The sequence below is a fragment of the Siphateles boraxobius genome, unplaced genomic scaffold (genome assembly GCF_051911475.1).
Source record: "Siphateles boraxobius isolate OS27281-9 unplaced genomic scaffold, OSU_SipBor_1 97, whole genome shotgun sequence".
Lineage (NCBI taxonomy): Eukaryota > Metazoa > Chordata > Actinopteri > Cypriniformes > Leuciscidae > Siphateles > Siphateles boraxobius.
The window spans coordinates 1,547,383-1,570,000 of record NW_027509227.1 but is presented as its reverse complement, the minus strand read 5'-3'; the positions used below and the strand labels follow the sequence as shown (position 1 = coordinate 1,570,000).

Here is a 22,618-nt window from a genome sequence, read left to right as displayed (position 1 = left end):
AATCAAGCACCTCCCTCAGATTATTGATAATCAAGCCCTTCCTCAGATTATTGATAATCAAGCACCTTCCTCAGATTATTGATAATCAAGCACCTTCCTCAGATTATTGATAATCAAGCACCTTCCTCAGATTATTGATAATCAAGCACCTTCCTCAGTTTATTGATAATCAAGCCCTTCCTCAGATTATTGATAGTCAAGCACCTTCCTCAGATTATTGATAATCAAGCACCTTCCTCAGATTATTGATAATCAAGCACCTTCCTCAGATTATTGATAATCAAGCACCTTCCTCAGATTATTGATAATCAAGCACCTTCCTCAGATTATTGATAATCAATCACCTTCCTCAGATTATTGATAATCAAGCACCTTCCTCAGATTATTGATAATCAAGCACCTCCCTCTGAAAGAGAGCTGTGGGAGAAGCCATCGCCATTTCTAATCCCTTCCAATTCTTTTCAGTGTATTGGGCTGTCCCCAAAAAAACACCAAGCACTTTAAATCCATCTTGAACCCATTTACACTGTTGTGGCAAGTGAGGTGGTCCTATATCCACCCAGTCTCCCAACAAAAAGGATGCACATTTATCCCAGTTAATACGAGCAGATGTAGCATTCTTTAACTTGTTCAAACAAGAAATAAGTTTAGTAACATCATCAGTGCTCTTGATTATTACTGTCACATCATCTGCGTTAGCTGTAAGTTTCACCGGGGCTACTTCTGGGAAACCTGGGACACCAACACCACACAACTGTTTCCTCAGCATAACTAGCAGAGGTTCAATGGAAATAGAGTACCGAAGACCAGGCAGAGGACATCCTTGTCTTATCCCCCTAGTCACAGAGAAAGGTCTAGTTAAAGACCCATTAATTTGTAACATACTGTAAATGTCACTGTACAGTAGTTTGACAAGAGAAATTAAATTTGCACCAAAACCAAAAGCTTCAAGGGTCTTGAACAAATAATGATGGTCCACCCTGTCGAAAGCTTTTTCCTGATCCATTCTCTGCAGACCCTCCCTGAGAATTTGCAATAGTAAGATTTTCTGCTATATCAGAAGTGTCACTATCAGAATCCATTGAATGAACTTCACATCCTTCAATCAACACATCAGCATCGCCCTGAGACAGACTAAATCCCGATGCCTGCGAATCGACCAACTCTCCTCCAGGCATCACAAGCTCAGCCCGCTCTACTGGTCACTCCGGTTCACCGCTCACGCCGGCGGGATCTGCGTCAGCGCGCTCTACTTCAGCCCGCACTGTGCTGTCATTTACACTTACAACGGTATTCACTGAAGAATGTGTCAAATCGTCAACCTGCCCGATCGTTACAGGCTCATTAGCACTTTCTCCATCTTTAGAGAGAGAGAGGCGCTTCAATTACCTGATCAATTCTGTCACAGGCACCTTCATTATTTACTGGAGCAGAAGGCAATTGTTCCGTAGAATGATTGCGCTCATTCACATTAGTGTTAGCCTCGTCATTCATTGAACATACCAGTTTTGTATGACCGTACTTTCCACAAGTAAAACACCTCATTAATTCAGTACTGATATAAATGGTATAATCTTTACCCAGCACAGTAGTTTTCGCTGACGTATTCAACAATTGAAATTCAGCGTTCAGAATCATGAAAGTCTGACGTCTAAATGACATCACATGTTTGAGTTCCGGATTTTTTAATCCTAAAGGGATTAATCGGCCCCACTAGTTTACCATAGTGTCCAAACAAACGCTGTAGTGAATCTTTAGAAATGAATGGGGGGACATTCGAAAGGATAACCTTCTTGGAAGGACTCGACAACGGCAAAACTGATAAAAAAGTATCTCTAACGGATAAACCAAATTCAACTAAATGCTGAACAAAAGAGACTTCTTTCAAAAAGATAACAACAGCCTTGTTCATCCTTGATGCGGACACAATGTTACAAGCACCAATCTCGCTGCTGATCGCAACTAGACAATCCTCAACTGTTATGGACTCGTCAGGTAAACATTTGCACCCGTGTTGAGCGGTTAAAGAAACACAACCATCTGAATTCGTCCCCATTTTCCACCCTCAGGTGAAAAAAACCCGCCGACAATTAAATAAACACTAAACCAAAATATCTAAACAAAATAAAGAGAAAAGGAAAAAAAAACTAACAACTCACTCAAACACGCCGCAAATCGCTCAGACGCTCACACACTCCTCACACGCCCGCACATGCGCACACGCACAGAGAGAGAGAGAGAGAGAGAGAGAGAGACACAGAGAGAGAGAGAGAGACACACACACAGAGGGAGAGAGAGAGAGAGAAAGAGAGAGACAGAGAGAGAGAGAGAGAGAGAGAGAGAGACACAGAGAGAGAGAGAGAGAGAGACACACAGAGAGAGAGAGAGAGAGAGAGACACACAGAGAGAGAGAGAGAGAGACACACAGAGAGAGAGAGAGAGAAAGAGAGAGACACACAGAGAGAGACACACAGAGAGAGAGAGAGAGAGAGAGAGAGAGAGAGAGAGAGAGAGAGAGAGAGAGAGACACAGAGAGAGAGAGAGAGAGAGGGAGATAGAGAGAGAGAGAGAGGGAGAGAGGGAGAGAGAGAGAGAGGGGGAGATAGAGAGAGAGAGACAGAGAGAGAGAGAGAGAGAGAGAGAGGGAGAGAGGGAGAGAGAGAGAGAGGGGGAGATAGAGAGAGAGAGAGAGAGAGAGAGAGAGAGGGAGAGAGAGAGAGAGAGAGGGAGAGAGAGAGGGATAGAGAGAGAGAGAGAGAGAGAGAGAGAGAGAGAGAGGGATAGAGAGAGAGAGAGGGATAGAGAGAGAGAGAGAGAGAGAGAGAGAGGGAGAGAGAGAGAGAGAGGGAGAGAGAGAGAGAGAGGGAGAGTGAGAGAGAGATATTGGAGAAGAGCCAAATCAAATACTGAAATACCAAGTAAAACTCCACTTCTGTGTTTCAGGGAGCAACGAGGCCAATCATTGGGACAGCCGGATTGCCAGGAAAAAAGGTGCTATATTCTTTCAATAATCATAATATTATATGTTTTTAAATTGTAAAGTGTATAGATCATGGTATTATTTATTGTACTTGCTTTAAAATTTTTGCTGATTTAAATAAGAAATCATTGCATTACTTTTCTTTCATGTTTCAAATATTTCCATTTAATACTGTAATATATTTTATTTAAAATAAATTTTAACATTTTTGAATACAGTATTACAATGTAATTACTATATACTACAGTAAAGCAATAAGCAGTAAAGGGTCATATGCCTGAGATTAGTGTGTGTGAGATGAAGCCTGAGATGTGTTGTTTAACAGGGAGAGCCGGGGCAGAAAGGAGAGCGAGGACCTCATGGAGAGCCCGGGACAATGGTAATCTTGTGTAATTATATATGACAACACAAAAGGCCTTTGCTCTTGCACAGAAACCATATCTGACCAGACAGTGTCATAGATTACTTTATTATTTAAAAAAAATGTATTTAACCTTTATTTAATCAGGAGAGTCCCATTGAGATTCAGAACCTCTTTTGCAAGGGTGACCCAGCCAGGACAGGCAGCAACAAATACAAAAATACAAACACATAGGTACATGCACATAACACAGAAGACTAGTAAGCTAACATTTCATAAAGTCATTTTAAATCATTTTTACAGTCTAAGAGCATTTACATATTAAGGCATCTGCCTCTAAGTCTTTCATTTTGGATTTAAATGCGTTTAGCAAGATTAATTCAGTGACTTTCAAGTCCTTTTGCAACGTATTCCATGCTGAAGGTGCAGAATAAATAAATCAGATATAAAAGCAGATGTAAAGATACGCAGTATTCAGATATGATGCAATGCAGCGCAGCAATGTCCTATTCATTAATATGCAACCCCCTTCTTGAAAACTGTTGCATGGAATACACACATTTGTCCATATTCATAACTCTACACACACACATGCAGATACCCAGTCAGAGTATTGATGGAGTGAACGAGAGAAACACGAATGACTGAGATATATCTGTGTTCTTCAGGGTAAATCAGGAGTCTCTGGGAGCCACGGACCCGCCGGCACTGCTGGGTCAAAGGTCAGACAATATTCAAAGGATTTTCATTGTCAAATTTGTTACATAACAGTGATTTCCCAGCGAGCCGTGTGCTGTTCTCATCAGGAGACAGAGTTGTGTGTAACTCAGTGTGTAACTCAGTGTGTAATCAGTGTAACTCAGTGTGTAAGTCAGTGTGTAAGTCAGTGTGTAAGTCAGTGTTTAAGTCAGTGTGTAACTCAGTGTGTAACTCAGTGTGTAAGTCAGTGTGTAACTCAGTGTGTAACTTAGTGTGTAATCAGTGTAACTCAGTGTTTAAGTCAGTGTGTAAGTCAGTGTGTAACTCAGTATGTAACTCAGTGTGTAATCAGTGTAACTCAGTGTGTAAGTCAGTGTGTAACTCAGTGTGTAACTCAGTGTGTAACTCAGTGTGTCACTCAGTGTGTAAGTCAGTGTGTAACTCAGTGTGTAACTCAGTGTGTAAGTCAGTGTGTAAGTCAGTGTGTAACTCAGTGTGTAACTCAGTGCTTAACTCAGTGTGTAACTCAGTGTGTAACTCAGTGTGTAATTCAGTGTGTAACTCAGTGTGTAATTCAGTGTGTAAGCAAGTGTGTAACTCAGTGTGTAATCAGTGTGTAACTCAGTGTGTAAGTCAGTGTGTAACTCAGTGTGTAAGTCAGTGTGAAACTCAGTGTGTAACTCAGTGTGTAAGTCAGTGTGTAACTCAGTGTGTAAGTCAGTGTAACTCAGTGTATGTAACTCAGTGTATAACTCAGTGTGTAAGTCAGTGTGTAACTCAGTGTGTAACTCAGTGTGTAAGTCAGTGTGTAACTCAGTGTGTAAGTCAGTGTAACTCAGTGTGTGTAACTCAGTGTGTAAGTCAGTGTGTAAGTCAGTGTGTAAGTCAGTGTGTAATCAGTGTGTAACTCAGTGTGTAAGTCAGTCTGTAAGCCAGTGTGTAAGTCAGTGTGTAAGTCAGTGTTTAATCAGTGTGTAACTCAGTGTGTAAGTCAGTGTGTAACTCAGTGTGTAACTCAGTGTGTAAGTCAGTGTGTAACTCAGTGTGTAAGTCAGTGTGTAAGTCAGTGTGTAAGTCAGTGTGTAACTCAGTGTGTAACTCAGTGCTTAACTCAGTGTGTAACTCAGTGTGTAACTCAGTGTGTAATTCAGTGTGTAACTCAGTGTGTAATTCAGTGTGTAAGCAAGTGTGTAACTCAGTGTGTAATCAGTGTGTAACTCAGTGTGTAATCAGTGTGTAGGTCAGTGTGTAAGTCAGTGTGTAACTCAGTGTGTAAGTCAGTGTGAAACTCAGTGTGTAACTCAGTGTGTAAGTCAGTGTGTAACTCAGTGTGTAAGTCAGTGTAACTCAGTGTATGTAACTCAGTGTATAACTCAGTGTGTAAGTCAGTGTGTAACTCAGTGTGTAACTCAGTGTGTAAGTCAGTGTGTAACTCAGTGTGTAAGTCAGTGTAACTCAGTGTGTGTAACTCAGTGTGTAAGTCAGTGTGTAAGTCAGTGTGTAAGTCAGTGTGTAATCAGTGTGTAACTCAATGTGTAAGTCAGTCTGTAAGCCAGTGTGTAAGTCAGTGTGTAAGTCAGTGTTTAATCAGTGTGTAACTCAGTGTGTAAGTCAGTGTGTAAGTCAGTGTGTAACTCAGTGTGTAACTCAGTGTGTAAGTCAGTGTGTAAGTCGGTGTGTAATCAGTGTGTAACTCAATGTGTAAGCCAGTGTGTAAGTCAGTGTGTAAGTCAGTGTGTAATCAGTGTGTAACTCAGTGTGTAACTCAGTGTGTAATCAGTGTAACTCAGTGTGTAATCAGTGTGTAGGTCAGTGTGTAACTCAGTGTGTAACTCAGTGTGTAACTCAGTGTGTAACTCAGTGTGTAACTCAGTGTGTAAGTCAGTGTGAAACTCAGTGTTTAAGTCAGTGTGTAACTCAGTGTGTAACTCAGTGTGTAAGTCAGTGTGTAACTCAGTGTGTAACTTAGTGTGTAATCAGTGTAACTCAGTGTTTAAGTCAGTGTGTAAGTCAGTGTGTAACTCAGTATGTAACTCAGTGTGTAATCAGTGTAACTCAGTGTGTAAGTCAGTGTGTAACTCAGTGTGTATGTCAGTGTGTAACTCAGTGTGTAAGTCAGTGTGTAAGTCAGTGTGTAACTCAGTGTGTAACTCAGTGTGTAAGTCAGTGTGTAAGTCAGTGTGTAACTCAGTGCTTAACTCAGTGTGTAACTCAGTGTGTAACTCAGTGTGTAATTCAGTGTGTAACTCAGTGTGTAACTCAGTGTGTAATTCAGTGTGTAACTCAGTGTGTAACTCAGTGTGTAAGCAAGTGTGTAACTCAGTCTGTAATCAGTGTGTAACTCAGTGTGTAAGTCAGTGTGTAACTCAGTGTGTAAGTCAGTGTAACTCAGTGTGTGTAACTCAGTGTGTAAGTCAGTGTGTAAGTCAGTGTGTAAGTCAGTGTGTAATCAGTGTGTAACTCAGTGTGTAAGTCAGTCTGTAAGCCAGTGTGTAAGTCAGTGTGTAAGTCAGTGTTTAATCAGTGTGTAACTCAGTGTGTAACTCAGTGTGTAAGTCAGTGTGTAACTCAGTGTGTAACTCAGTGTTTAAGTCAGTGTGTAAGTCGGTGTGTAATCAGTGTGTAACTCAATGTGTAAGCCAGTGTGTAAGTCAGTGTGTAAGTCAGTGTGTAATCAGTGTGTAATCAGTGTGTAATCAGTGTGTAACTCAGTGTGTAACTCAGTGTGTAATCAGTGTAACTCAGTGTGTAATCAGTGTGTAGGTCAGTGTGTAACTCAGTGTGTAACTCAGTGTGTAACTCAGTGTGTAACTCAGTGTGTAAGTCAGTGTAACTCAGTGTGTGTAACTCAGTGTGTAAGTCAGTGTGTAAGTCAGTGTGTAAGTCAGTGTGTAACTCAGTGTGTAACTCAGTGTTTAAGTCAGTGTGTAAGTCAGTGTGTAATCAATGTGTAATAGTGTGTAACTCAGTGTGTAAGCCAGCGTGTAAGTCAGTGAGTAAGCCAGTGTGTAAGTCAGTGTGTAAGTCAGTGTGTAAGTAAGTGTTTAATCAGTGTGTAACTCAGTGTGTAACTCAGTGTGTAAGTCAGTCTGCTAGCCAGTGTGTAAGTCAGTGTGTAAGTCAGTGTTTAATCAGTGTGTAACTCAGTGTGTAAGTCAGTGTGTAACTCAGTGTGTAACTCAGTGTGTAACTCAGTGTGTAATCAGTGTGTAATCAGTGTGTAACTCAGTGTGTAACTCAGTGTGTAATCAGTGTAACTCGGTGTGTATCTCATTGTGTAACTCAGTGTAAGCCAGTGTGAAAGTCAGTGTGTAAGTCAGTGTGTAAGTCAGTGTGTAACTCAGTGTGTAAGTCAGTGTGTAAGTCAGTGTGTAATCAGTGTGTAACTCAGTGTGTAATCAGTGTGTAAGTCAGTGTGTAATCAGTGTGTAACTCAGTGTGTAAGCCAGTGTGTAACTCAGTGTGTAACTCAGTGTTTAAGTCAGTATGTAAGTCAGTGTGTAATCAGTGTGTAATCAGTGTGTAAGTCAGTGTGTAAGCCAGCGTGTAAGTCAGTGAGTAAGCCAGTGTGTAAGTCAGTGTGTAAGCCAGCGTGTAAGTCAGTGAGTAAGCCAGTGTGTAAGTCAGTGTGTAAGTCAGTGTGTAACTCAGTGTGGAAGTCAGTGTGTAACTCAGTGTGTAATCAGTGTGTAATCAGTGTGTAACTCAGTGTGTAAGCCAGTGTGTAAGTCAGTGTGTAACTCAGTGTGTAAGCCAGTGTGTAAGTCAGTGTGTAAGTCAGTGTGTAATTCAGTGTGTAACTCAGTGTGTAACTCAGTGTGTAAGTCAGTGTGTAAGTCAGTGTGTAAGCCAGTGTGTAAGTAAGTGAGTAAGCCAGTGTGTAAGTCATTGTGTAACTCAATGTGTAAGTCAGTGTGTAACTCAGTGTGTAAGTCAGTGTGTAAGTCAGTGTGTAAGTCAGTGTGTAACTCAATGTGTAATCAGTGTGTAACTCAGTGTGTAAGCCAGTGTGTAAGTCAGTTTGTAAGTCAGTGGGTAATCAGTGTGTAACTCAGTGTGTAACTCAGTGTGTAAGTCAGTCTGTAAGCTAGTGTGTTAGGCAGTGTGTAAGTCAGTGTGTAACCAGTGTGTAAGTCAGTGTGTAACTCAGTGTGTAAGTCAGTGTGTAACCAGTGTGTAAGTCAGTGTGTAACTCAGTGTGTAACTCAGTGTGTAACTCAGTGTGTAACTCAGTGTGTAATCAGTGTGTAACTCAGTGTGTAAGCCAGTGTGTAAGTCAGTGAGTAAGCCAGTGTGTAAGTCAGTGTGTAAGTCAGTGTGTAAGCCAGTGTGTAATCAGTGTAACTCAGTGTGTAACTCAGTGTGTAACTCACTGGGTCTCATTCATGAAACACGAGCAGAACGAATTTTCGTGTAAATCGTGTGTAAAGTGGTTCTGGCGTAAATTTTTTGGATTCATTAAAATGTTCGTATTTTCCAAATGTTAGTTGGTACGCAAGAAATCTACACCTGCTCCCAGCCACACGCAAATAGTGCGCTTAACACCCGAACGTTTTGCTCATTAATAAGGCTGCATTTTAATTCACCTTAATCGGGTACATATTTACACAGCATTTTGAAAAAATATTATATATAGTAATTACATACTGTTTTTCTTATTATGAGAGCCAGTAATAGCATCTGCGATGGTGGTCCTTCTCCAGTTTTAATACGATTTTTCCGAAGTGAACTAATTCGTTTTTTGCTCTCAAGCTTAATGTCGAACCATTTTCTTCTCACTTCTGGGAATGTTCGAATTAACAGATGAAACGTCTCGGTTACGTATGTAACCCTCGTTCCCTGAGTAGGGAACGGAGACGTTACGTCGGATGACGACGAATGGGGTTTCGCTTAGAAAGCCTATCAACTTCGAGTATTACAAAACGAGCCAATGGCAAAGAAATGCCATGGGTCTGCGGAATTTGCATGACGTAACTCCGCCCCACCTCGTGGGTATAAAAGGAGGACGCCGGCAACAGGCAGATATGTTTCTTCGCTGAGGAGAGACTGGCACGGACGAAAGACTCCTATTTAGCACAGGAATACCATGGTACACTGGGGAGCATATCCCAAGTTCAGGGGAAATATGCAATTACTGCCAACCCAGAGGGGGGGGGGACTTAGAGAATACACATGTGACCCGAAGGAGACATGGAGAACACTGGGGTGTCCAGCCGCAGGTGGAAATTTCAACCCCAGGGGTGGCAAGGTGGCTTGCCAAGGGAAAGACACATGCTCAAGAGGCTTACAGTGGAAATACACATGTGGGGGTCGCTCAGGGGAGGGACCATGCACACGGGAGGCACCTAGCCGACGCACAGGCAATAGACACTGGCGCCAACGTAAGGAGTGCTGGAGGAACTCAGGGCTTTCGGGGAAGCTCACCTGAGGAGAATATCACACGTATCCAGTCCGTGGAGTGGAATGGCGAGCAAGCGAAGACACCTGAGCGGGTCCAGTACTAGCTGGTTGAAGCGAGTACATGAGAGGACACTGGCTCCACTCGGAGATTGTAGAATGCAGCTCTGCAGATGTCTGTTAGCGAGGCGCCATGCGCTAGAGCCCAAGAGGATGCCACACTCCGGGTGGAGTGGGCAGTCACACCAAGGGGGCACGGTCGACCTTGCTGCTGGTATGCCAAAGCAATGGCGTCCACTATCCAGTGAGACAACCTTTGCTTGGAGAGAGCCTTTCCCTTCAGGTTCCCACCATAACAGACAAAGAGCTGGTCTGAGGTCCTGAAACACTGCGTCCTGTCTACATAGGCGCGGAGGGCGCGTACTGGACAGAGCAGTGCCAAGGCTGGGTCTGCCTCCTCCGGGGGCAGCGCTTGCAGGTTCACCACCTGGTCCCGGAAGGGAGTGGTAGGAACCTTGGGCACATATCCAGGCCGGGGTCTCAGGATCACGTGAGAGTAAGCCGGCCCAAATTCCAGGCACGCTTCGTCAACGGAGAATGCGTGCAGGTCCCCCACCCTCTTGATGGAGGCCAATGCAACCAGGAGCGCTGTCTTCATAGACAGGAACTTAAGCTCCACTGATTGCAACGGCTCAAAGGGAGCACTCCGCAGGGCAGTTAGAACCACTGAGAGGTCCCAAGAGGGAACGAGAGGAGGGCGAGGAGGATTCAGTCTCCTCGCTCCTCTAAGGAACCTGATGATCAGGTCGTGCCTTCCAACAGACTTACCTTCGACCGGGTCATGGTGTGCGACAATAGCGGCAACATAGACTTTCAGGGTGGAGGGAGACAGCCTTCGCTCCAGCCTATCTTGAAGGAAGGAAAGCACGACACTAATCGAACATCTCCGGGGGTCTTCTCGGTGAGAAGAGCACCAGTTGACGAAGAGGTTCCACTTCAACGCATAGACGTGTCTCGTGGTCGACACTCTAGCGTAAGGGATGGTAGCCGCCATCGCTGGTGGTAGGGTACTCAAACCTGCCTCGTCCCGTCCAGGAGCCACACGTGGAGGTTCCAAAGATCGGGACGAGGGTGTCATAGGGTGCCCCGTCCCTGAGAAAGGAGGTCCTTCCTCAGGGGAATCGGCCAAGGAGGTGCTGTCGCGAGGAGTACTAGTACGGAGAACCAGGTCCGGGCGGGCCAGTATGGCGCGACCAGAATGACCTGCTCCTCGTCCTCCCTGACCTTGTGCAGGGTCTGCGCAAGAAGGCTCACTGGGGGAAACGCATATTTGCGGCCCCGCGGCCAGCTGTGCGCCACTGCATCCGTGCCGTGCGTGCCCTCGGTCAGGGAATAATACAGGTCGCAATGGGTGGAGGCGTGAGAGGTAAACAGATCTATCTGTGCGTCCCCGAACTGGTCCCAAATCAGCTGAACCGACTGGGGATGGAGTCGCCAATCTCCCGGGAGGGGCTGAAGCCGTGAGAGCTCGTCGGCTGCACAGTTCAGGGCTCCGGGGATATAAATGGCATGAAGCGACCTCAGATGCTTCTGACTCCATATGAGGAGGTGGCGGGTGAGTTGCGACATACGGCGGGAGCGTAGACCACCTTGATGGTTGATGTACGCTACAGTGGCGGTATTGTCTGAACGGACTAGTACGTGTTGGTTCTTGAGCCCAGGGGCACTCCGGTCCGTAGAAAACTGAGGTCCGACCACGGGGTGAAGGTCTGACGGCAGGACGGAGTAACTGTTACTCGGAAGGTGCCGTGTTGCCATGCCCACCTCGGGACTCGGTCGCGAAGCCAAAGCTGAAGCGGTCTCATATGAAGCAATCCGAGCGGCGTTGCAGCGGCTGCAGATGCCATATGCCCCAGGAGCCTCTGAAAGAGTTTCAGTGGAACCGTACTCTTGCCCTCGAACTGTCTCAGGCAAGTCAGCAGTGACTGCGCGCGCTCGCTCGTAAGCTGCGCGGACATGGCGACCGAGTCGATATCCATACCGAGAAAAGAGATCCTCTGCACGGGGCAAAGTTACATTGTGTAAGCCATGGAGGTTCAGGATTCAGTTTAAAGTTCGACATTACGTTCCTTATGAAGATCTACATTAAAACACATTCACACCGAACACAAAGACCCGTTTGGTGTACCATTACACCCATAATTGTTATATTTTTAGTGTGTTTTTTGAGGTTTGTATTTGTCATTTTTAGGGTCAAAAGACAGGTAAAGGCTCTTTATGATTTATAATGGATTAAATCAGTGTTATTTTTGTAGCATTATTAGTGAAAACTCTTTGTGGTGGAGTGAATAAAAGTTACATAAAGCGATTTGGTTTCGGCTGCTTCTGGAAAAGCAGTTTAGTCCAATAAAGCATAACTGGTGTGTGTAATTCTGACACCCTTCCTGTTGTTGTAATGATGGGATGTGAAGTCTCGTTCTCAACAGATATTACACATATGTCTGGACTTCTCACTGTTAAACATCGGCTAGTTTCTGTCCACAGACACTGACACTGTAAACGTGAAGCAGCCGTTGCTCTATACAGGTTTGAGTGGTTATGCTGCATTATGGTTTGACACCATCGAAAATCTAACTGCACATTCAGATCCTCTTGTGCCTGTGTACACACAGGAAGACTGTAACAAGTTTTTGTCATTTTTTGTGAACAAAGTACACAACATTAGGGCCAGTGTCAAAGTTCCCCTAATCACCGTGTGTTCTACTGAATGCTCAATGGTGTTGTCTTGGTGGTCTTTCACTCCTGTCAGCCTACAGGATGTGAAGACATTAATAGGAAATATGAAACCATCTACCAGCCCCGCTGACATTGTCCCAACACCACTGTTGTTGAAAATGTTAGATATCGTTGGCTCCTGTGTGGTAAAAATAATTAACCTGTCACTTACACGTGGCTCAGTCCCCAGCTACTTCAAACACGCTGTGGTTAACCCGATCCTTAAAAAGCTCAATCTTGACCCTTCAGAACCTAATAACTATAGGCCCATATCAAAACTGCCATTTATTTAAAAAATTTTGGAAAAAGTAGTGGCATGCCAGCTGACTTCCTTTATGGAGCAGCACAACTTATTTGACATTTTTGAGTCTGGTTTCCAGAAAATGCACTCCACTGAAACAGCTCTTATCAAAGTCTCTAGTGATGTGATGATGGCAGCGGACACTGGCCGCTACACTGTTCTTGTACTTCTTGATTTGACTTCTGCTTTTGACACGGTAGATCACAGTATACTGATCAACCGGCTTCAAAATGAGATGGGACTATCTGGATCTGTCCTCCAGTGGTTCTCTTCCTATATTCAAAACAGAACCTTAAAAGTTTCTATAAACAATATACAGTCAGATGTGACCAATTTGTCCTGCGAAGTGGCACAAGGGTCAGTTTTGGGCCCTATTTTGTTTTCACTGTATATTTTGCCACTTGGTCATATTATGGGTTGTTTTAAGGATGTATCGTATCATCTCTATGCCGATGATGTCCAGTTGTTTTGTTCTTTCAATGATACTGAGTTCCATCGATTGGCAGTGTTCTTAGAGTGTGTGTCTTCTATCAAAAACTGGCTGGCCACTAATTTTTTGCAGATAAATGCAAGTAAGACTGAAACATAGATCTTTGCTCCAGACCACAAGATCCCGGTGATCAAACAGCACCTTGGCTCTCTTGGCCCCTCTGTCAAATCCAGCCTCAGAAACCTGGGGGTTGTGTTTGACCAGGCCATGTCATTGGAGATACATTCAAAACAGCTTGTCCGAAACTGCTTCTATCACCTCAGGAATATCTCTAAAATAGGCAAAATGCTGTCAAAGAAGGACCTGGAAATTATTATTCATGCTTTCATATCAACTAGACTCGATTATTGCAACTCTGTCTTTTTGAATAAGTCTGCTCTGAACAAACTGCAAATGGTCCAAAATTGTGCTGCTAGACTTTTAACTGGTGCCCCCCGAAGGTCTCATATCACCCCCGTTTTGTTGACTCTCCACTGGCTCCCTGTGAAATATAGGATTGATTTTAAGATTTTAGTGCTGACTTTCAGGGCCTTAAACAGTCAGGCCCCACAGTACATCAAGGACCTTTTGAGACCGCACTCCTCATGCCGCACTCTTCGGTCTTCTGGTCAGAACCTGCTTATGGTCCCCAAAACTCGTTATAAGACTCAAGGGGTCCTGTCTTTTCAGTATGTTGCCCCCAGTCTGTGGAACGCCCTGCCCCTGTCTCTGCGTCTGGCTGACTCTGTTGACTCTTTTAAAAAAGATCTGAAGACTTGTTTGTTCAAGAAAGCTTTTGGTTGATGGGTTTTAACTAGTGTCACTTTGATTTTACATATGTACTGTATATACATTTTATTTACATTGTTTACATAAGGTTTTGATTTTACCTTTCTCGTGTACAGCACTTTGTGATTTTATCTGTGAAAAGCACTTTAGAAATAAACTATACTTACTTACTTATATTTGTGCATTTTATTAAGCATAACCAAATAAATTAAGCTTGTTAAGCATCATCTGGTCTTGCGGTTCTACTTGATGCCACTAGGACAATAAATAACATGCATTTGCCTTGATATAGTTTCAGGGAACACTGCACCGGCTAATGGTTTACAGGAACTCAAGAGACTCAGTCATGTGTATCTCAGATGAACACAATTACAAGACAAAACAATCACTGTTGACATGAAGAAGTCAGGCTCCTTTTCCTCTAGAAATTAACTTCCGACCAGTGTTTTCTCAGTATGCAATCTTGATTAAGCAAGAGAAATGACTTTCTCCTGCAAATTAGACAAAACGGCTTGAAATCATCATCATTTTGTGTAGGAAACAGGAGATGTATATTTGACTTTCCAGCTCCCACTGCAGAAAGAAAAAGTGAGAAATGTTCTTCACATGGTTCCATTCAGAAACGTGTATAATTCACTAAACCTAAATATAGTGTCTACAAAGCTGTGGGATTTTAAAGAGACCATTAATCATTTCATCAAAGCATATGCATATAATAAACACTATCAATCAAAACTTTGAGGCAGTAAGTAAAAACAAAAAAGTAATTCTTATTTTTATTCAGCAAGGATGCAATAAATTGATCAAATGTAACAGCAAAGACATTTATAATGTTTCAGAAAGATTCCGTTTCAAATAAATGCTGTCCTTTTGAAATTTCTATTCATCAAAGAATCATGAAAAATAAAATGTATGACGGTTTCCACAGAAATCTGAAGCAGCACAACTGTTTTCAACACTGATAATAATCATAAATGTTTCTTGATCATCAAATCATTATAGTGATTTCTGAAGGATCATGTGACACTGAAGACTGGAGTAATGATGCTGAAAATTCAGCTTTGATCACAGGAATAAATTACACTTTACTACTGTATTTCTGAACAAACAAACAAAAAAAATTCAAGGTTGAACTGCTCCAGTGTAAAATCCCCAACTCACGGGTGAGGGGACGTGATTAAATCTAATTAATCGCATTAGATTAATGCTCTAAGTTAGACAGTTCTAGTGATGCAAATAAAGCTTCATGGGCAGTGAAGAACATTTATGAGCAGCAGATTCCCCTGCCATCGACACTGAAGTGTGTGTGACTGCAGAGACCAACACACTCCTTCATCAGTAAAGACATACATCAGTCTGACTGACAGGAATAACTCTATGTTGGCGAATGACAGCTGGTTCTCTCTATATACGGTCCAAACCTATAATAGTACTTGGACTCTCATCCACGAATAGAAATATACTTGCATGAATTTAAATTATGCCTTTAAATGTAACAAAACAGCCTTTCTGTTTCAACATCTCAGAAATTGAGTGAAAGAGATGATTAAAGTGCCACTGTTATGCTATTAAAGGCTGCTAATTTTGTTTTGGAGTCGCCTACAATAAGTTTACACACATCCATGGTAACAAAAACAAACAAAAAACACTTTAATTTTCTCATAAATACACATTGCAGCATTAGCTCTTTTCTCACAGTGTCTGAAACGGTTCGTTTGAAGATTCGGTCTCTCTAAACTCCGCCTCTGTGAGAGATGCTCGGCTCTGATTGGTCAGACGGCTCAGTCTGTTGTGATTGGTCGACCACTGACATCTGACACCACTGACAGCTCATGTCAGAAATCCAGTATCTGTATTTCAGCTCCGGGTCTTCCTCAGCGCTTGATACACGAACAGTAATGATGGCGTCGGTGTTTTCCCGTATCAATTCCAGTTTGAGTCTTTATTCTTTTGGAATGCATGTAAAGTGTATTTGCAGTGCAGAAAACAGCGTCTTCTCGACATGAACAACACAAACCAAACTCTTCCAGTCTCAGATACAACTAGAGCGTTTGAGGGAGGGGCTCATAGACACTGCTCAGCCAATCAAGACCATAGACAGGCATTATGCAAATTAGTTCCATTGTTACATGTAACAGGAAGTGAGACTGGAATTGCTGACGACTCGTTTCAGCAGTTTAGAATCGCTTTTTTTCGTTTAGGAGACAATGAGTCTCATTTACTAATAATTTTTACTTTTTTTTTTTTTTTAAGCACAGGTTGCTGTTGCTCCTAAAAAGCTGACATCAGTTCATCACAATCTCACACATCTCTGTTATTATCAATGAAGCTGACTGCACAATGAATCTTTCATAATATATACACTTAGTTTGTTATAATTAGAGGATTTGCCAGCATACAGAACTCAGCTCTGAACAAAAAGTCCGTTTTGAGCGGTGAGGGGATTCTATCTTAAATGCTTCTGATTGGTCATTGCGTTCAAGAAATCAACACATATGTCTGTGATTGGCTAAATCGCTCAATGCTGCAAACATGTTATAAATAAAACTCTGGCCTGTAAATCGTTTCTATTTTGTTTTAGTTGTTCTTTTTGCTTTTTTGCAACAGATAAATAAAAATGTATTAGTTTTTATATGTTTTATTCATAGATATTTCTAGTTTGCGGGAGTCCCACGAATTGTTTTATTCTCCCGGAATCCGCACACAGAGTAAGTGCATTAGCCTACCTCCCGCGCTCGCACTCGCCATCAAATCTAGTCCCGCGCCGCACTCTTTTGCGTTGGGAGTGCACGTCTATAGATCAAGAGCCCGGCCCGAGGATAGTGACGGGAAATATCGGCCCGGGTCGCGATATTTTTTTTCACAGGATGGTAGGGGAAGACTCATGAATATTCATTAGGGAACTCATGCCTGATTGGTCTGATGACCTACCCCCTAACCCCGCCCCTAAACCTACCCGTCACTGGGGGTCTGATGACCTACCCCTAACCCCGCCCCTAAACCTACCAGTCACAGGGGTTAAGACCAATCAGGGATGAGTTCCCTAATGAATATTCATGAGTCTTCCCCTACCATCCTGTGAAAAAAAATATCGCGCCCGGGTCGGGCCAAGTTCGGGCTCAGGCATAGAATCTAAGTTAGACGACACAGCCTTTCAACACGTGTGTTTATTTTCCCGCGCCGTGATGAGTCGTTCATGAACGATCATTGCCTCGGAAGGTCAAGTAATTATTAATGTTCCCTGTAAATTACTTTTGACTGCATTATAATGATTTCTTAATTCAGAATATGATCAAGATTGCGTTGGATGTGTTCAGGGAATTTTCCTGTTAAAAGTATAACATTTAAAGCCCCTGAAATGACTAGATAAAAGATTAGTTAATTTTGATGAACGAGATTGAACAATAGAGTCAGTAAAACGATCCGAACTTTCCATCACGAGCGCGACATGGGGGCGTGGCAGCATCGACGATTCCATTTTTTATTTCGATTTTTGAGATTGTGAATTAATTTCGATCGATTTCGTGACACCCTTAGTTTGTGAGCACATGAATTTGTTCTTAACCTCGTTTTATTGTTAGTGAATGTTGGGTATTGTAAATGAGCGTGCATGAGGTTAGTCATTTGCATAAAACACACTCAAACATCTCTATAAAAGAGCTTTCTGGTGCCATTCTCACCAGTTCTCCCAATAAACAGCTTTTACACAGAGTTATTCGAGCCCGTTCTCATCCTTTGGCGGCATATGTGACGCCATATGACAGAACGGCGAAATACTACGCACATGGCACCCTTTAGCGTGAATATAACACGCGAACCCAAGGCGTCATAAAGTTGACTGGCATCCTTTAGCGTGAATATGAGACGCAGACCCTACCCCACACCTAAACCTACCCATCACAGTGCGTGTTATATTGACGATAAAGGGTGCCATGTGCGTAGTATTTCGCCGTTTTGTCATATGGCGTCACATATGACGCCAAAGGATGAGAATGCGTTAGTTATTCAGAGAAACCTCGCAGCTAAAGCTATAACACAGCTTTTCTTACTCTTGAACTCTACATGATGGAACGTATTTAAGATTAAATTACTTAATAATTTTAATTATGTAATTTTATACATGGATTCTATAATACAATTAATGCAACATACTTCAATATAGTTGAAGTCGTGCAGACCTCTTACATTCACAAATGGCTTTGTTACACACTACATGAAAGCTAACATTCAGAAAAGCGTAATATGAGCTTTAAGGATGAGCTTTGAGTTTAATCTGAACATGAACTCAAAAACACATTCAAAACACTCAAAAACACTCAAAACCAGTGTCACTCCGAGCCGGTTTATGTAACACTGGCTTCAGTTGAAGTGCAGGTTTAGTAGTAATGACGTAAAGCTTGTGTTTGTTCAGTCGCTGCTGTGAAGAGACTCTGTCAGCCCTTCACGGAGGAAATCATGGCTAAAAACTACTTCAATCTGTCAACACATTTTTCCACTGGGCTGACAAATGAATCTAAATGTTAGTTCTGTTCAGGGTTTTCATTGGGAACGGCTCAAGACACTTGTGCAGATTTTCATCTTCTGAAAGTCTATTGATCAACAGAGAGTGACAGCTGAAGCTGCAAGTCTTTGAGTTTTGACAACATTATGGAAATTATTTGGAAACGGCTCCAAATGTTTCTCCAAGTTTGCTTTCATTGCCTTTTACACTCCATACTGTAAATGTGATAATATGAGCATTTTTTGTTAATTTTATCTTTCGAAGCAAATATTCTAACATCGTAATATTTCAGGAATAACTGTGAACACAATAAAACCACACTATCATAGATTTAAGCAACATATAACTATATAATAACTGTTTTTATACAGAAACTTCTCCGATCAATATATATATATTTTCATAAATATTTATATATATTTTTATTAGGGAAAGTTGCCAAATATTTCATGTTTTATATAATGTAATTACAAAATGGATTTGGGTAAAAAAAAACATGTAGAAAAAAAACCCTCTTTCAAATAATTAATGGTTACAGAGAAAATACCAGATTTTTTTTTTTGTAAAAAAATATGTGTGACTTTGTATTCAGAATTTCTGTCCATCCAAAAGCAACAATTATTTGTTATTCGGAAAACAGAGCGCACTTCAGAGCGTTAGTAGAAACTGTGATGAATGATTTCCTTTAAAACGTTAGATCAAAAACATTATTAATCCAACCTTTTTTTACATTTAAATGTTACAGCTTGTTTCAGGACTTTCAGAGAACATTCAAACGTAATATTCCCATAATGTTTTGCAAAATTATACAGTGGAAAGTTCCCTTAATGTTCATATAACCAAGAAAAAATATCTGTTTAAAAAATATTCTGGTTTTGAAATATCCAGAAATAATGTTTTCATAATTTAATGTAAATGTTAGCAAAATGTTCTTGCAACATTTTTTTTTAATATGCATTTATTAAGTTTGCCTCTAATTCTTTTATCTCTAATTTTGCTTTAGGAACATTAAAATATATATATATTCTAACTATTTTACACTCACGCTTCATTTCTCCCTTTAGCCTCCTCCACTTCTGTTACTCCTTTCCTGATTATTTCTTAGAAATGCAAGTCTGTGTTTATTAGACCATTCAAAGAAAACATGAGTTTGTGCAAATGTCTTCTATGTGCAGTCAGCATCAGATGCTGCGGTTCTGCTGAACTTTACGGTTCGCCGCTGTAAAGTTTAACACTCTAGGCTTGCAAACAGAGGACTTCTCACTTTTTTGATTTTTAACAATCATGCTGCGGTGTAACTCTTTATAACAAGCTCCTAACTTTAACAGAATAAAAAAGTCCCAAGATAACCCCAAACTGGGTCAAAATCCTCCCTATTTTGGATTTCACGGCTATTAAAAGACCACAAGCTCCACATGAAGCCTTCGGTCCCGCGAGGGTCCTGTGTTTCAGACACGAGAGATAACCGTCCTCCCTGCTTACTTCATGTGGCCTTCGGGGTTTAGTGCTGAGGTCTAGAGTTTAGGAGCGTCACACACACACACACACACACACACACACACATGCAAACACACGCGCACGCGAGCGCACGCATGGATGGATGGATGGATATGTAACGTCTGACTGCAAATAAAGCTCTAGCATGTATTGCTCCAACACTCATACACACACTCTCAGTTCAGAGTCAGGACTGTTAAACCAGTAAATGCATACGCCATATGTGTGTAGAGCTGGGTGGGATTGTTTTACAGTAAGAGCACAGTGTATAGTCTCGTACTGTAGTGTGTGTGTGTGTGTGTGTGTGTGTGTGTCTACATTGCCTGAGCTCAAGAGCTTCAGTGGTGAACATGTTCTCGGACACTTTCATCACTCAGTTTAAACAGTACTATAAGAGTTCGTTCTGGTCCTCAAATTTGATTGGCCGAGATTTACACTAGTACTCATACTGCAGGTTACCAAAGCAAACCGAAGGTTTACACTTTACTTTTAAATGAGTTTTCTATAGATTTTGCTTCATAATGACAGACGTGAAGAAAAGCATTTTGTGTTTCAGTTTATATTTAAATCCTAGAGCTCAGCAAAGCAGAATCCACATCGTTTTCCTGCAGGACAAGACAATCATGACACTTTTTGGACATAGTCTGTAATATATATATAGTTTAGCTGTGTTCATACTTTACCCGGTCAGACATAAACGAGTGTATGTCAGCACAATAGTGCTTTTTAAATGCACAGAAATGTGTAGTCTACTTCATGATGATGTCAGAATCAGAGATGTGCACTTTTCAAACATTCTGTAAATAACAAATGCTGATGAAAATATAGACGTATAATGACTTATCAGTAATATTCATATCTATTCATAACCAGCATGTGCTATTTAAAACTGCATCGACCTGCAAGTTCTGCAACTGAGTTGGATATTTTGTCCATATTTTGTCCTCATTTTACAGCTTCGAGCTGCATATGAGACCAACATCCACACCAGAGGTTTACAGGAATATAAGTGATGTTTTAAAGCAACAAGGTTTTGAAGTAGCCAACGTCTTTTATGTTTCTGGCACATCATACACCTGAAATTATATGTCTGAATCAGTTTAGTCCAGAAATGCTGTGAGAATGTGGATAATTATATCAAAACCGACACTTCTGAGACACGGACGTCTGTAATTCTGCAGTCGCGGCGACACATGATTCACAACTTTTTGGACTCAAAGTCCAGCATAATTTTCAAAAGTGCTTCCTCCAGCATTTCTGCTGTAATTATGCCATATATATATATATATATATATATATATATATATATATATATATATATATATATTTACACTGCCGTTCAAAAGTTTGGGATCGGTGATATTTTCAATGTTTTTAAAAGAAGTCTTCTCTGCTCACCAAGGCTGCATTTATTTGATTAAAAATACTAAAATAAAAACCGTAATATTGTTAAATATGACCATTTAAAACATCAGTTTTCTATGTGAATATATAGTAAAGTGTAATTTATTCCTGTGATCAAAGCTGAATTTTCAGCATCATTACTCCAGTCTTCAGTGTCACATGATCCTTCAGAAATCACTATAATATGATGATTTGATGATCAAGAAACATTTATGATTATTATGATTATTATAAATTACACTTTACTATATATTCACATAGAAAACAGATGATTTAAATTGTAATAATATTTCACAATATTACTGTTTTTGTTGTATTTTTAATGAAATAAATACAGCATTGGTGAGCATAAAAGTTACTTATTTTAAAAACATAAAAAATGGTCCCGATCCCAAACTTTTGAACGGCAGTGTATATATATATATATATATATATATATATATATATATATATATGGGGAACTGGGAAACAAATAGAAGCAATACATTACATATGATTTCTTGATTTTATGTATTTTTAAAATCATTTTAAGTTAAGTTAAGCTCGTTAAGTTAAATTATTTTATAATAAAATGTATTTCTATTATCGATTAATAAAAACAAATTTAAATAATTAAATATAAAAAATAAAAAATATTATTAAATAAATAAGATTAAATAATAATACGATTTTTCTAGTCAGCAAGTAGTCATTCATTTAAGCCGTTAGTCGACTAGTCTTACGTTTAGGAAATGAACTGAATCACTTAAATATATAGTTGAGAGTGGCATCGGAAAACAGTTTGAGTTTCAGGGCTGAGAAAGAATATATTATAAGTTACATTATTAACATTGTTCTATATTAATACTGAACCATGATTATGAGCCTTTACAGTATACATTAAGCATTCTTATGCATGCATAAAGCTTGCGACAGCGCATTGGCACACGTAATGATTTTGATTAACCGACTAATTAAAATATGGTCAACTAAGCCTCTATTGGTCTTAATCTCGCGAGATTAAAATGTGACGTGATTTCTCGTTGAGATGAGAAGCTGTGAGTGTGAGGGTGAAGTTAGGATAGAATATGCCACTGCTACGTTTACATTACGCATGCGCTGTTGTTTTGCTGTTTATAGAAATAAAAACCATTTAATGTAGTTGGATAACAGCCGCTTCAATTCCATTCAGCTCATCCAACACGAGTCAGGAGTCAGGAATCAGGAATCAGGGTTCACTGATCACATGACGAGAGTAAGTGACGAAACGACTGACAAGACCATGGCGGACGATTCGTTGCACAACAGAGTCTAAGCGTCTGATAAACGTCTTCTCTTGTTGAATGTGTGTTCAGTGCCGCCGCTGCTCCTTACTCACAAAGTAAAAGTAAAAATCGAGCGTGGATTCAAACGCAATTTCAATACCCCGCATTTAGAAAGCGGCTCCCTGATGCATGCGAATATCT

The 22,618-nt window shown here is 41.0% G+C and overlaps 1 protein-coding gene across 3 annotated transcripts in view; it reads left to right on the top strand.

Moving 5' to 3' along the window:
* The window catches only part of LOC143733313 (uncharacterized), a 92,688-nt gene that overhangs the window by 30,398 nt on the left and 39,672 nt on the right, over window positions 1-22,618 (top strand). For all 3 annotated transcript variants that reach the window (XM_077224981.1, XM_077224982.1, XM_077224980.1), the window contains 3 exons: window positions 2,944-2,991; window positions 3,306-3,359; window positions 4,010-4,063. In XM_077224981.1, coding sequence (XP_077081096.1) covers window positions 2,944-2,991; window positions 3,306-3,359; window positions 4,010-4,063 — 156 coding nt within the window. The remainder of the gene's footprint in view (window positions 1-2,943; window positions 2,992-3,305; window positions 3,360-4,009; window positions 4,064-22,618) is intronic.